The sequence below is a fragment of the Crocodylus porosus genome, unplaced genomic scaffold (genome assembly GCF_001723895.1).
Source record: "Crocodylus porosus isolate Cpor-Errol unplaced genomic scaffold, CroPor_comp1, whole genome shotgun sequence".
Taxonomy (NCBI): Eukaryota; Metazoa; Chordata; order Crocodylia; family Crocodylidae; genus Crocodylus; species Crocodylus porosus.
The window spans coordinates 37,431,276-37,444,982 of NW_017728910.1; the positions used below are offsets into that span (position 1 = coordinate 37,431,276).

The 13,707-nt window shown below is 39.1% G+C and overlaps 1 protein-coding gene and 1 long non-coding RNA gene across 6 annotated transcripts in view; one reads left to right on the top strand and one right to left on the bottom strand.

Annotated features, from left to right (window-relative positions):
- LOC109308627 overlaps window positions 1-2,837 on the bottom strand; it is an 8,349-nt gene extending 5,512 nt beyond the window's left edge. The window contains exon 1 of the long non-coding RNA XR_002100658.1: window positions 2,752-2,837. This is a non-coding gene — a long non-coding RNA (uncharacterized LOC109308627). The remainder of the gene's footprint in view (window positions 1-2,751) is intronic.
- DOCK10 (dedicator of cytokinesis 10) overlaps window positions 1-13,707 on the top strand; it is a 202,821-nt gene that overhangs the window by 170,788 nt on the left and 18,326 nt on the right. For 2 of the 5 annotated variants that reach the window (XM_019533052.1, XM_019533053.1), the window contains exons 43-51: window positions 2,776-2,958; window positions 3,452-3,562; window positions 4,949-5,164; window positions 5,855-5,912; window positions 6,257-6,355; window positions 7,676-7,782; window positions 8,536-8,658; window positions 11,042-11,155; window positions 11,857-11,862. In XM_019533052.1, the coding sequence (XP_019388597.1) occupies window positions 2,776-2,958; window positions 3,452-3,562; window positions 4,949-5,164; window positions 5,855-5,912; window positions 6,257-6,355; window positions 7,676-7,782; window positions 8,536-8,658; window positions 11,042-11,155; window positions 11,857-11,862 (1,017 nt within the window). The remainder of the gene's footprint in view (window positions 1-2,775; window positions 2,959-3,451; window positions 3,563-4,948; window positions 5,165-5,854; window positions 5,913-6,256; window positions 6,356-7,675; window positions 7,783-8,535; window positions 8,659-11,041; window positions 11,156-11,856; window positions 11,863-13,707) is intronic. The other 3 variants (XM_019533056.1, XM_019533054.1, XM_019533057.1) reach the window with 3 other exon arrangements.

Here is a 13,707-nt window from a genome sequence, read left to right on the forward strand (position 1 = left end):
ATGAAGATGTTGAACAGTGCGGGCCCGAGGACCGAGCCCTGCGGAACCCCACTGCCCACGTCCTTCCAGGTTGAGAAGGACCCATGCTACCACCCTCTGGGTGCGGCCCTCCAGCCAGTTGGTGACCCATTTGACTGTGTGGGTGTCTACACCACAGCCTCCCAGTTTCTTAATGAGAATGGGATGAGAGACAGTGTCAAAAGCCTTCCAGAAGTCCAGGAAGACTATATCCACTGCTACCCCTGCATCCTAGGGTCTTGAAGGAGCTCAGATTGGAAATAGCTGACCTCCTAATTGTAGCATGCAACTTATCACTAAAAACAGCTGTGGTAGTAGAGGACTGGAGAGTTGCCAGTGTAACTCCCATATGTAAAAAAAAAGGCTCTGGAATGGACACAGGGAACTACAAGCCAGTAAGCCTAACTTCTTTTCCTGGAAAACTGGTGAAACAGTAATAAAAACAATTGTTTGGTTTGGATGAACACGAGTTGTTGGGGAGGAATCAATGCAGCTTTGTCAAGGGTAAATCATGCCTCATCAGCTTCCTAGAGGTCTTTGAGGGTGTCAATAAGCAGGTGGATCGGGATGATCCAGGTGCCATAGTATAATTGGACTTCCAAAAATTCTTTCACAAGGTCCACCATCAGAGGCTTTTAAATTAGATAATTGTGGGATTACAGGAAACATCCACTTGTGGATTAGATATTGGCTCAAAGATAAAAGAAAAGAGTAAGTATAAATGGCCAATTTTCAGGATGTAAAGAAGTAAACAGCATGGTGCCCCAGGGATCAGTGTTGAGACCAGTGCTGTTTAACACAATTCATAAATGATCTGGAAAAAGAGGTGAGTAATGAGGTGGCAAAATTTACCGATGACACAAAATTATTCAAAGTAATAAAGATCAAGGTGGACTGTAAGGAATTACAGAAGGATATGGCACAATTAAGTGAATGGGCAACTGAATGGCAGATGCAACTCAATGTAGATAAATGTAAAGTGATGCACCTTGGCAAAAATAACCCAAATTATACCTATTTTATGACGGGCTCTTCATTAGCTGCTACCACATAGGAAAGAGATCTGAGATTCATTGTGGCCAGTTCACTAAAAGCATCAGTTCAGTGCTCATCAGCTATTAGAAAGGCAAACAAAATGTTCAGAATTATTAAGAAGGGAATTGTAAACAAAAGATAAAATTTGTTATGCCCCTTTCTAAATCCATGGTAAGTCCACACTTTGAATACAATGCCCAGTTCTGGTCCCCACACCTCAAAAAGGATATAGAAGAGCTAAAGAAGGTCTAGAGGAGGGCAACAAGGATGGTCAGTGGTATGGAAATGCTTCAGGATGAAAAGAGACTAAAAGGCTAAGCTTATTCAGTTTAGAAAAGAGACATTTGAGGGGGTTCATAATAAGGGCTTACAAAATAAGTAGAGATTTATTATTTACTGTCTCAGTACAAGAACTAGGGGTCATAGAATGAAGCTAATAGGTAGTAAGTTCAAAACTAATAAAGGGAAGTTCTTTTTCACACAATATGCAATTAAAGTGGAACTCATTGCCAGCAGATGTGGAAGCTGGCAGTTCAGCTAGATTCAAAAAAGGGATTAGACAAATTCCTGGAAGAAAGGGGCACCAGTAGCTATTGAGTATGGGAGTTAGGGATACTGCCTCTGAACTAAAACTTCCTAGACTTTAAGTGCTGTAAGTGGGAGAGAAGCAGAGGGGAAGAAACCCTGGCCATACCCAATTCATTTTCATAGTTTCATAGTTTCTAGGGTTGGAAGGGAATTTTCCCTTTCAGCATCTTCTCTTCCACCATGTGACACAAGATACTGGGGAAGATGGACCTATGGTCTGACCCAGTAAATAATACACAGTCCAGAAAACTTTTAGCCTATGTACCATCCTTCCAAAACATCTCTGAGGGTTGTAAAAATAAGAAGTCACAGTTTTCCCAACTACATAGTTCAAGGGCTCAGGGCCACAGACTGCTGGGCTCAGGGCCACAGACTGCTTTAAATTACACACCAGACTTCCAGGAGCCAAGCAAGACTGTGTAGTGGCAGGAAAGCAAATATCTAACAACATTGGATACATCCATGCTGTAGCCACTGGCCACTGTATTCTTCAAATGTTTGAGATTACTAATCTCTGTTGTGGCTTTTTCAGGGACACCAATCTCCATAGGAATCTAGAGCTAGCCAAACTAGAGGAATCTACGCAATGCACTCTGTTCTCTCTGCTCTATCACTCTGTCCATGATCAGTAGTTTCCAGATGACAGAGCCACTTGGGCCCTTACATTCTTCTACTGCCTGCTTTCTAACACTGTTCAAATTATTGCTCAGAAGTGCAATCCTGGCTTTCTATGATGTATTGTGTGAAACTTCTTTCTTCTTGCTGGTCTTTTACCATGGTGTCCGACTCATGTGGGTGTCTGACTCATACTGGGGTCTGATCCATTTAGGAGGCTGTGCTCCTGCTGCTATGTGCACTTCCACAAAGAACAGTTTGACTTGCGTTTTATAAACAGCCAACCGTGTGTGCACAAACTGGCACCCAGAGGTTTCTCTTACTTGCATTTAGTTCACAAGGGTATGTTTGGTTAGTGGCACGTGTTTTTGCTAAATACCAGTGTGAGTACTTGGAGCATGGAGAGAGAGAGAGAAAAGGAAGTTGGTTTTAAATGAAAATTTGACACTCAATATATTGTCTCATAGTACAGTAAGGTCTGAGGCTAGTACTAACCATTTTCATACCTCTTTCCTATAGTTCCCATCCGCATTCTTTCAAGGGCAGGCAGACCTGTGTGGATCATTTTGCTATGAAATTCTGAAGTGCTGCAACCATCGGTCACGATCAACTCAGACAGAGGCATCTGCTCTTCTTTATTCTTTCATGAGGAAGAACTTTGAGTTTAACAAGCAGAAGTCAATAGTCAGATCCCATCTACAGGTGAGAAAAGTGTCAGGGGAAATGGAAACAATCTTTATTGGTTATTATTAAGTATTCCACTGAAACAGCTCTTTGAATTCTGCAAATGGCCTCTTCTCTTGGGGTGACAAGAAACTGGCCAGTTATGTCAAGTTTTACTACAGGCTGTGTATATCAGATCCAGATCTTAAAGAAAATCTGACCCACTTGTAAACTGTATGAATCTAATTTACCTCTTCAGTCTCATACCGGCAGCCATAAAATTGGAGTATTTCATTGCTGAGGCAGGTCTCACTAGTTTAAAAGTTAAACAATTATAAATGCATATGAGATTATTATAATTTATGTTCATATAGTTTTTTCCTATATTTTGTCTTGATAAAATTGTGTAAAGCCCTCTCTACTGCTCGCATTCATCAATGTATGTAAACCAGGGATTAAACATGATTTCCAAACTTCATTTTTTTTTTTGCTAAATAACCCTATTTGACTCTCTTTTTCTCTTCATCTCTAGCTCATCAAAGCTGTAAGCCAGCTGATTGCAGATGCAGGGATTGGAGGGTCTCGGTTTCAGCATTCACTTGCTATTATAAATAATTTTGCAAATGGAGACAAGCAGATGAAAGTAAGAAACATTTTATGTCACTCACCCAGCTATTACAGATGGCTGGATATGATTTACATATTCAAGTGATTTAAGTAAGAACTGATTTACAGATACCTTCATGGATGAAAGCATGACTTCATTTTGCAGTGAATCATGATTTTATATTATGTATTTCACAAGTATTTAGAAACTACTGGGAAGTAATGAAAATGTTTGTGAATTTCAAAAGCTTAATAATTCAGCATGAATTAATTTATTGGAAAATTATATCCTATGTTATTCATTACTTTTTGTTCTCCTTTTGAGAATGTTCTACTCATCCAGTCACAGAATAAAAATCATGGAATGGGACTAATAAGATGCCATAAGTAGTCAAAATCATAGTTGACAAAAAATATTTAAGCGAAAAATGGTTCATCCACATGGTTCAGAATATAGTTATATAACAAATATACTCATAGAAATGTAAACTGATTTGTGAAGTGTGCTAGCCTAAAATGGTGAGCTTAACTGCCAATAAGGATTATTTAATAAGTAATTGGAATACCTTTACTGAATATATTAACAGATTTGTAACTGTTTGAAAGCTCCTCATGGGTATTTTTTAGAAGTTCATATCAAATGCTTTTCAAGAAGCATTTTAAGGTTTTTACTTTGGAGCTGATTCTGCTTTCACTGACAGAGGTGTAAGTCAGTAGTAAGTCCACTGAAGTTAATAGCAGCCTTGGTGCAAAATTAGTGCAAGAATGATGAAGTCCTATCTTTTCTTTTAAAGTATAACACCGATTTTCTTTGATGTGCTGATGTAGCAACCATAGATTCGACTTTTGCAGCGTTCTCAACAGTCAGCCAAAAGGAAGCCAGAATTTTACTGTTCTGTATGGTTTCTCTCTATACCTGTGCAAAAGCAGCAGTAGCCACAAAACCCCTAAAAAGGAGGATTTATTCATGACCAGCTCTATATGAAAAACAGGAAAACTGACTTAAGTATTTTCAAGAAATACTTTTTGATGGGGTTAATATGAGGGCTGTGTTTTTTACCAGTGTGATTTTAATGGGGTAAGGACTTCTGAAGACATTGAGTGGTACTTGTCTACTTAAAATTAATAAGGCTTCATGTGAAATAAAGATTATTCAGCATTTCTAAGTGGTTCAGAATCTAGGCCTAAATTACCAACCCTTTAGAAGCAAACGGTCAGATTTCATTTCAGGTACACTAGCATAAGTCTGCTTCAGACTTCAGTAGAGTTACTCCATGTTGCAGTGTTGCAACTAGTACCAGAATATATAGACTAGAGTTTGGCCCATTCATGGGTGATACTCTTGAGTTTGCCTGAGAAAAGTATAGCTGATTGAACCTTTTACTGAAAAGGTAAAAGATTGATTGTTCATATTTTTCCAAAGAACAGTAACTTTCCAGCAGAAGTAAAGGACCTGACCAAACGCATCAGGACAGTTTTAATGGCGACAGCTCAGATGAAGGAACATGAGAAGGATCCAGAGATGCTTGTGGATCTGCAGTACAGCTTAGCAAACTCCTATGCCAGCACACCTGAATTGCGTAGGACTTGGCTTGAAAGCATGGCCAAGATTCATGTTAGAAATGGAGATTTGTCAGAGGTAATTTTACATGAACTTAGAATTTATTTGGAACCTATTGATGGACAAGTGCTATATACAAGTTAAAATTATTAAGGGTTTGGTGGTAAAAGAGAAGCATGCATTCCCTCTCATGTGTCTGAAATAAATTATATGAATGCCTGGGTATTTTGTATTTGAATCTATGGACCTGGACTTAACTAGCTGATTTGCCCATGTCTACATTGACCACAAAGTCATGGTCAGCTAATTAGGGTGCTAAAATAAGTTTTGATATAACTTCTTAAGGTAGACAAGACCGTGGAATTTCTACTGTTTTTTATAGCTTTTCTAGCACTGGGTAATATCACAGAATCCATTTTTTGGGCAAAAATTCTGTTGGTTTTTAATTGCTGATTTGAACTTCCATCTTATCACTCCAGTGGCGCCTTGTTTAAAAATGAACACATATTATCTTGAGGTCAAACCTTGAAGGTCCTTATTTAATATTTGCTCTAATCATATTTAGGCAAAACTTTATTTTAATTATCTAGTTTTGCATGAATAAGGGTTTCACCATCTGACCTATTATTTAATGAAATGGTCAAGCTAAATTTGCTTAACTTTTCCAAGCCACATTCTGATAATGCTGCTGCATCTTTGTGACCCTCAGCAAATTGATGATACAGAATATATGCTATACTTGAATATATTCATATGGTCTCATTTCAGGCTGCTATGTGCTATATCCATATTGCTGCCCTCATTGCAGAATACCTGAAAAGAAAGGGTAAGGTAAACATTTTCAAAAGCAGTAATTTATCTAGAAAATGATATAACTGAACACAAATAGTTGATATATTTCATTGTTGTCACAATATTCTTTTCAAACTATCCTCAAAACTTCTTGTATTCCTCAAAAACCGTTTACAGTTTCAGTGTGTGACTAGTAAACTCTTGTCTTAACTCCACAATAATAAAATATATATTTTGTGTTAAATAAAATGTTAAATTGAATGTTTAGTTTCCTGGTTTTAAAAGAGAATGCTTCATTTGTTACTGTGTCATTTTTAGATGTGCATGTATTAACACGTACCAGTAGCAGTATACTAATAACATCTTACACTACCATAGGTTACTGGAAAATGGAAAAGATTTGCACTTCACGTATGCTCCTGGAAGATGCTCAAGTCTCTGATAGTAATCTGTTACTAACAACTCACACTGGAGGAAGTGAGTGTTCTAACCATGCCTGTTTATGGGTCAGATAACACAATGGAAAAGCCAAGTTAGTGCTCTTAAACTGATATAGTGAAAAAATATATTCTCAAAAGAGAAAAGAATTATGATGCATGATTTTGATTTTGATAGGAAGCAATTAATATTAGGAAATATTTTGTTACTTGTCTGATTTATACCAAGTCTGAGCTAAATAGAACCATTTAAAGCATCTTCATAAAGTCTTTTAATTGAAGCTTGCAAGTATCAGTTGCATCACTGGGAAAGCGGTCTAGCTATGGGATTGCCCTTACTGATATCTATGACAAAGCTCTTGTGGGTCCTAGTAGGGGCAGAGACAGGCCCAGTATGTACAGTACATGAATTGTCCTTCTCCATTTTTTTACTTAGAATATAGCAGAGGTATAAAACAGAGGATGATTTTTAATTGTATTACTCTCTGCTAATCTCTGTTAATTTATCATGCATATTTCATAGTAACCCTCAGCATGCACTATATTGATATGAGTAAAAAAAAAAAAAGGGAATTTTGAAAAGGATAAGATAACCTGATCCAAATTGGTGGCCACAATGAAGATGGTATCAGTTTGTGCCTCTGTGTAGCAATGGACATGTGTTTTCTTTATGGCACAAGAGTGCTGGCAGCCTGGAGCTGCTTGTGCTCTTCAGATGGTCCAGAGGCTTGAGGTGCCCAATCCTGCCTACCACAGAATTCCCACATAGGATTGGGCCCCTCAAACTCTGGGAGTACCTGCTTAGCTTTCCCTCATTTACAGAAACACACCCCTCAGATCTCTAGGCTGTATCTCTGTGAGTTGAGAGTCAGGGTTTCCCACTTACGGAGACACAGCGAACCTAGAGGTAGGTCTCTGTAAGGGGGGGAAGCTGGTCAGATATTCCCAGGGCTTGATGGGCCTAATCCTGTGTGAAAATTCTCGGGGTGTCCAGGACCAGGCCCTTCAAATCCTGCGAGAACACACCCATTGTCCCACAGCATCAATGGACAGAAGAAGTACATCGTATACATCCTGGCACAGCTGATCCACTTCATTTGGTGGCATCTATTTCTAGCCTAGGAGGCAGAATCTGTAAATCTTACCCATTGTGATGTATAATGGTGTAAGAAAGCTCATTGCAAACCATTGGGTTATATACTAATTGCTTCCCCCCAACCTGTGGCATGCCTGCCAAAAAGTTGGCCACCAGTCTCCTAGCGGAATAAAAATAGTTCCTCTTTAACAATTATGAGATATACCTTTTAAAATCTATGGCTATGAATATGTTAATTAGTGTTATTATTACTTATACTTCAAGGCTTATTTTCCATGGGATGGTCAGCTTTCCTAAACATAACCCCAAACATCAAAGAAGAAGGAGCTATGAAAGAAGACTCTGGAATGCAAGATACCCCATACAATGAGGTCAGCTCTGATGTCATTTACATAATAATGTTCTGTAATTACAGCAAGCTTTTATTTGCAAAGGATACTTGTGCACATTATAAATTTGATCTTCTATATCAAGGGACCACTTTGCTCTGCAGTACTATACCTGCTGACTCACATCAGGTAAAATACAGCAGTCATTTAGCAGCATGCAGTAACACCACAGAAGCATCTAAGATGTAATTTTTAAGTAATCTGGCCAGGAAGCCATGTTTTAAACATCCCTGCAAGAAGTACAAAGAAGTTTCTCTTCTTCTCCACAAAGGGTTAGGACCTGTATTTTATCTCTCAGTCACTGTCACGAATGGACGCTTCTCAATGGATCACCTGCATCATTTCTTGTACCATTCCAATATTGTTTCAAAGGTCCAAGTATTTACTAAACCAGCCTGATGCTACTTAACTTCTGGTAATTTGAAGGCACATAGTGATAGGCAGAAGGGCTGCAGATGTATGCTACCTGGTAATTTTCTGAATCTTTTAATATTTGTGGATTTTTTTAACACTGTAGTTTACATTATTATCATTTTAAGTCTTTATATTTAGCTGTACATGTGATTGCAAAAGCTGCCTAATGTTTTTCATTAAGATCTTGTCAAACTTTGTATGGCAGTACTAAAACAAAATCATATCAAACTAAAAGAATGCATATGTACATTCACCACATTATAACTATCGGGTGTAATCGACAAACAACTCACCAGGGAATTTTTATTTGCATGGTTACAGGGCATCCTTGTGGAGCAGCTGGAGTTATGTGTAGAATACCTGTGGAAGTCTGAAAGATATGAACTCATTGCTGAGGTTAACAAGCCTATCATTGCTGTGTTTGAGAAACAAAGAAACTTTAAAGTAAGCTGATTTTAAAAATTAAAATTTCTTTTTTTAAAGAAAAAATCCATACTTTAGCATTTGCCATTAGTAGGACATCTATAGACTATGTTTTAATTTTGTCAGGTTTTGCTTCTTTTAATAATGGAATTAAAGCTACCTTCTCCAATACTTGCGCACAAATATATTTTCCATGGCTTCTGTAGCTCTGAATGAAATGCTGTTGCCTACATGAAATTTGCTCAGTGGCCTAAGTTCAGGTCAATATGGATTTGTGTCCAGATCACAGGCCCACATCTGCAGTGAGCTCAAATGTGGGTTGGCCTATGGAGAGTTTGTTGTAGGATTAAGACCTAAACAGGTGCCCTGTGGGTCAGGGGAAAGATCAAATGGATATAGCAAAAGCAATTACTCTTTATCTCATAAATGGGATCTCACAAGGTCAGGCTGAGACAAACTGTAGAGATTTTAACAAATGCCAATGCTTTACCTGAGCTATGAATCAATGGAAAACTTTGATTTCAAATCCTGCTTCTCTCACCAGCACTAGAAGCACATGACTCCGCAAAGCTTGTGAAAACCACACTATTGCTGCCTAAAAAAGTTGCATCAACATTTCAGCCAGGATTTATTTAGAGGCTTTAGCCTATGTCCAGTGTTACATACTTTGAATCTTCATTTTGTAACTCATGTGACCCAACCAGTTACAACCTACAACCATGTATTCATCAGAAAGTACATTTTTAGAAATTAAATGTACATAAAAATAAAAGCAGCTTAGAAATATATAAGATTAAGGATTTCATTTCAAAATTACTCTACAGATTTTTTATTTGATTTTTCCTTTCATTTATGGTATAAAAATGACCTTAATAATGAATTATGTCACTAGTGCCCAACCTTTCAGCCCTGTGAGTTGAATAAATGGTATAGAGTCAGTCCACAAGCTGGATCACACAGCATCAGTGTCTGACCATGGTCAGTGGGTGTGATCTTGTGTGTTGCATCTGGGAACACTGGCCTGACCTGACACACTAGATCCAGGTGTGTGCTGACCTGACCCCCGCACATGGATCCGACTGTGCACTGTCACCCATTATCCACCTATCAGACTCCCCCAAGTCCAGAAATCTAGGAAAAGAGGAGCAGCAATTAATGCTGCCATTGCTCCCCAACCGTCAAATTTTCAGACCCCCGCAAGCTGGAGGTTAAGTACTCATAATGAACATCATTCTGCTCTAAACTGGAAAATGTCATGCAGAATGGTACACAATTTAAGAATCTGGGTCCCAAAACAAAACATAGCTTCTCTGGGAGGTTTAAAGCATTATCACAATGTTATAGAAAAGCTAAATGTCCAAAGAAGTAATGTCTCCATGCAGGCAAAATACTGATGGACTGATGCTGGTTTGCAGCACTGTATGGGGACAGAACTGCCATAATGAGTCCAGGAACAATTTGGTACAAAAATATTATACAGCTGCTTTTGCCCCATAGGTTGTTTGCCTCAGAGGAAGTGTTTTTAATCATGGTCCCTAACCCTGAGTAACACTGTCACTATCTATTTAGGATTGGTAGACATTGTTGGTGCTGACAGATATGCAGCTCCCTGGACTAACTCAGCATGAGTTAGACCAACCCTCCTGTTCCAACACATATTTGCTGTTGGATCAGGAGGGCATGGGATCCAGCTCCCCTTTGGAGCTGATCAGGGGAGATAGGGAACAGACAGTGCAAACATGCAGCCTAACTCCACGCCCCTCTCCAAGCTCTGCTCTCTCAGGATGGGAGATGGGGAGGGCAGGAGAGTAAGTTCAGTCTGGAGGGCAAGAGGGGTGGATTGGAGTCCACACCTCAGGGAGGGAGTGGGGGGGGTACCAAGCTACCTGTACCACCTACTAGCACTGGCTGGGGAACAACTCACTTTGCTCCATTCTCCCTCCTCCAATCCTAAAGACAGCACACAGAAGTGCTGGGCTGGTCAGCCCAACCCTGGTCCTGGCCATGCTGACAGATGTTAATGAAGGTACTCTGCTTTGTAGTGCTTTCATCTGAACCCCCATACACTGGAGAACACTTTCAGTCTATCAGCATGCTGGAAATGGTTGGGAAAACTGCTAACCAAGCAACTTTTTGGACAGAGCTAAACTCTTACTATTCCACTTTCACTGTAGAGCTATGCAAGAGATCTACATTTGCCCCAAAACTGATTCCACAAGAAGGCAAAAGCCTTGACAATGACATCTAAAGAAGTTATGTCAGAATATAGCTTCTAATGATACTGAAGATTCCCATGGAATAAGTGCCCATCTGCAGATGACTTTAGTCCCTGGGGAGCATTTGATCTTAAAAAGCCTTTCCAAAAGCACTTTCCAAAGTATTCTCTCTCATCCTTTTGCCATAGAAACTTTCAGAACTGTACTATGACATTCATCGATCCTACCTGAAGGTCACAGAAGTAGTGAATTCTGAGAAACGTTTGTTTGGAAGATATTACCGTGTAGCATTTTATGGACAGGTAAGTCAGCATTAAAGAGTTTATAGATGCAGAGTCACATACAACACCCATGTCATTCTGGACACACATTACTTAGAAATCTAAGATGGGAAAAGCAGTATAATGGAGAGCTCATTAGGAACAGCATTGGCCAAATACTGAAGTCATTACTAAAGAGCGCATTCAGCTGAATCTGTGTAAACTGTTGCTGTGAATGTGTATGTCTGTAATTGGGAACAGAACTAGCACCTCAGTTTTTTACGTGCTTTACTCAGGAAAAACTGACCTTGAAGTCAAAATCAGTGAAGTGCTATGTAAGTAAAATATCAATAAAACCTGAAAAGAAATGGTGTTTGGCCCATCTTTGTAAGCAGTATAAATCAGAGCAATACATTCAGCTAGTTGTTGCATTTCTTGCTGACTTTCTGACTTGCTTTCTGTCAACCTCTGATTCTACACAGTATACTGTACAGTAGTTTTATTCCATATACTATGCTTCAGCATGTTTAAAGCAACCCCTTTAGCATGAATTTATGCTTTTTTCCACTGCAAGCGATTGTGGGATGCCCACATGTTCTTTTAAGACATGTTTGGCAAGCGTACAATTGCCATCTCTCTGTAATAATAAGGTGTGTAAACAACAGATTGATATGACTCATTCTGTTTGCTAATTAGATGTTAATGCAGAAATGTGCTCTTTTCTTCTTTTGATCTTATTCAAGGCTGTGGTAAGTTCTCTGTTCTTTTGCATGTTTTGTTTTATTCTTCTCACTCATCCTTACTCCTTCCCCACGGTTTACTTGATGTTAACTTTTTGTGCTTTTCACTGTTCAGTTTTGTGGCAGATGAAATAACATTCATGCATCACTGCATCTTGCAGACTAATTTCTGTTTGTTTAGTTTCCCTGAGTTAAAACAGTGTATCCATCACCCTGCTGCATATATAAATTGGGGCCTAATCCTCTGCCTGAGGACTTCATTGGGAGCAGGATTGGGCCCCTTGTTTCTTCTGTTGAAATGTCATTGTAGCACCAATGCTGTTTTAAGTGCAAGATTATGCCCTAGGTTTGTGCAAGGGAGTAAGGCCCCAAGTTATCTCTTCAGCAACATGGGACCTACTGAGACAGCATGAGGAGAGCAAGGCTGCTGGCCCAACACTCCCTGGGGGAGGCAAATGAATGGGAAGTGAGGGGGAAGGACCAAGGTCTGACTCCTCAACAAAACTGAAATGGCTGCATGCAAGGGGGAAAGTAAGATGAGCCTGAAAGCAGACTGAAGTTCTCTTACTATGCCCTGCCTTCCCATAAGAAAGATAGGAGCAGGGTAGGAATTGTGACTCTTTTCTCGGGGCATATGCATCTACTTTTCTGTAAGGCTGAGCTATAAGGAGCTAAACAGTGGTTAAGCTGAGTTTCACTAGCTCTGTCAGACAGAATTAAAAGCCCCACTTCAATGCAATAGTATTTCTGTAGCAAATATAACAAAGGCAACCTTTCTTAAACAGCCTTAGTGCTATAAAAGTGTATGAATGTTTCACAAAGAAATATTGCTTGGATTAATCACTGGTACACCCTTAATAGAGTCTAAACACATGCACACACACACAGACAAGACTTGTGGCTTTAAAGAATGATGTTTAGTTTCACAGTTTGAAAATAAAGATGTTTCGATTGTGGGGTAGGAGTTGGCCTGAACTGCTGCCAACAGTGACAGTGATGAGATAATTAAAGGTAGGTACACAAAAACACAAGTCCCAATGGAAAGGTGTCACTCACCTAAGAAAATCCAAAATGAATCACTGAGAGGCTAAGGAACATCACTGAATACAAAATAACTAGAAATATGCAAAGCACCATGTTAACAATTGTACCCTAAGAAATTCTTGGTAAGGCCTGGTTTAAAAGGAGAAACAACAATCTATTTCAATGAACTTTGCCGGTGTTCTTTCCCATCTAAAAAATATACTTTGCATTATACTCTCAATCCCTTTTCTCCCACATACTTCCGTTTTTATTATATATCATAGAGGCCTGTGATTTTTTTTCATTTATTTCCTGCCAAAAGTGCTTGCAGACCTTCATAGGGAAAGGAAGCTATAACATTAAGTTAATCTATAAACAGTTCCTTTTTATGCTTTAGACACAGACTCATACCCTTAATATCTGAATGCTACCAAGTCCAATCTTTTAAACCCATATTTGTACACTTTTTCCAAGTAAAAGTGGTCTGATTTTCCCAATGTGTCGAGTATCTGCACCTAAATAATTTGGCTTGGTGCCAAGCCTGAGGCACCCAACCTCAAAAATGCTGGGTAAAAAGGCGACTGGGGGTTAGCCATTTGAAGAAATAGTCCCAACAAGGATGCTGTGAAAAATCAATTTTCAAAAAAGCATAAATATTTGCATCAGCTGAAACTTAGGGAAGTCTCTCAGTTCTGAGCTAAAGTAGAGTACAAGTCAGCAGTAAGCAGTTAAGTATTTTTCATAGTTTCATAGTTTCTAGGGTCGGAAGGGACCTGAGCAGATCATCTAGTCCAACCCCCTGCCATGTCAGGAAAGAGTACTGGGGTCAAA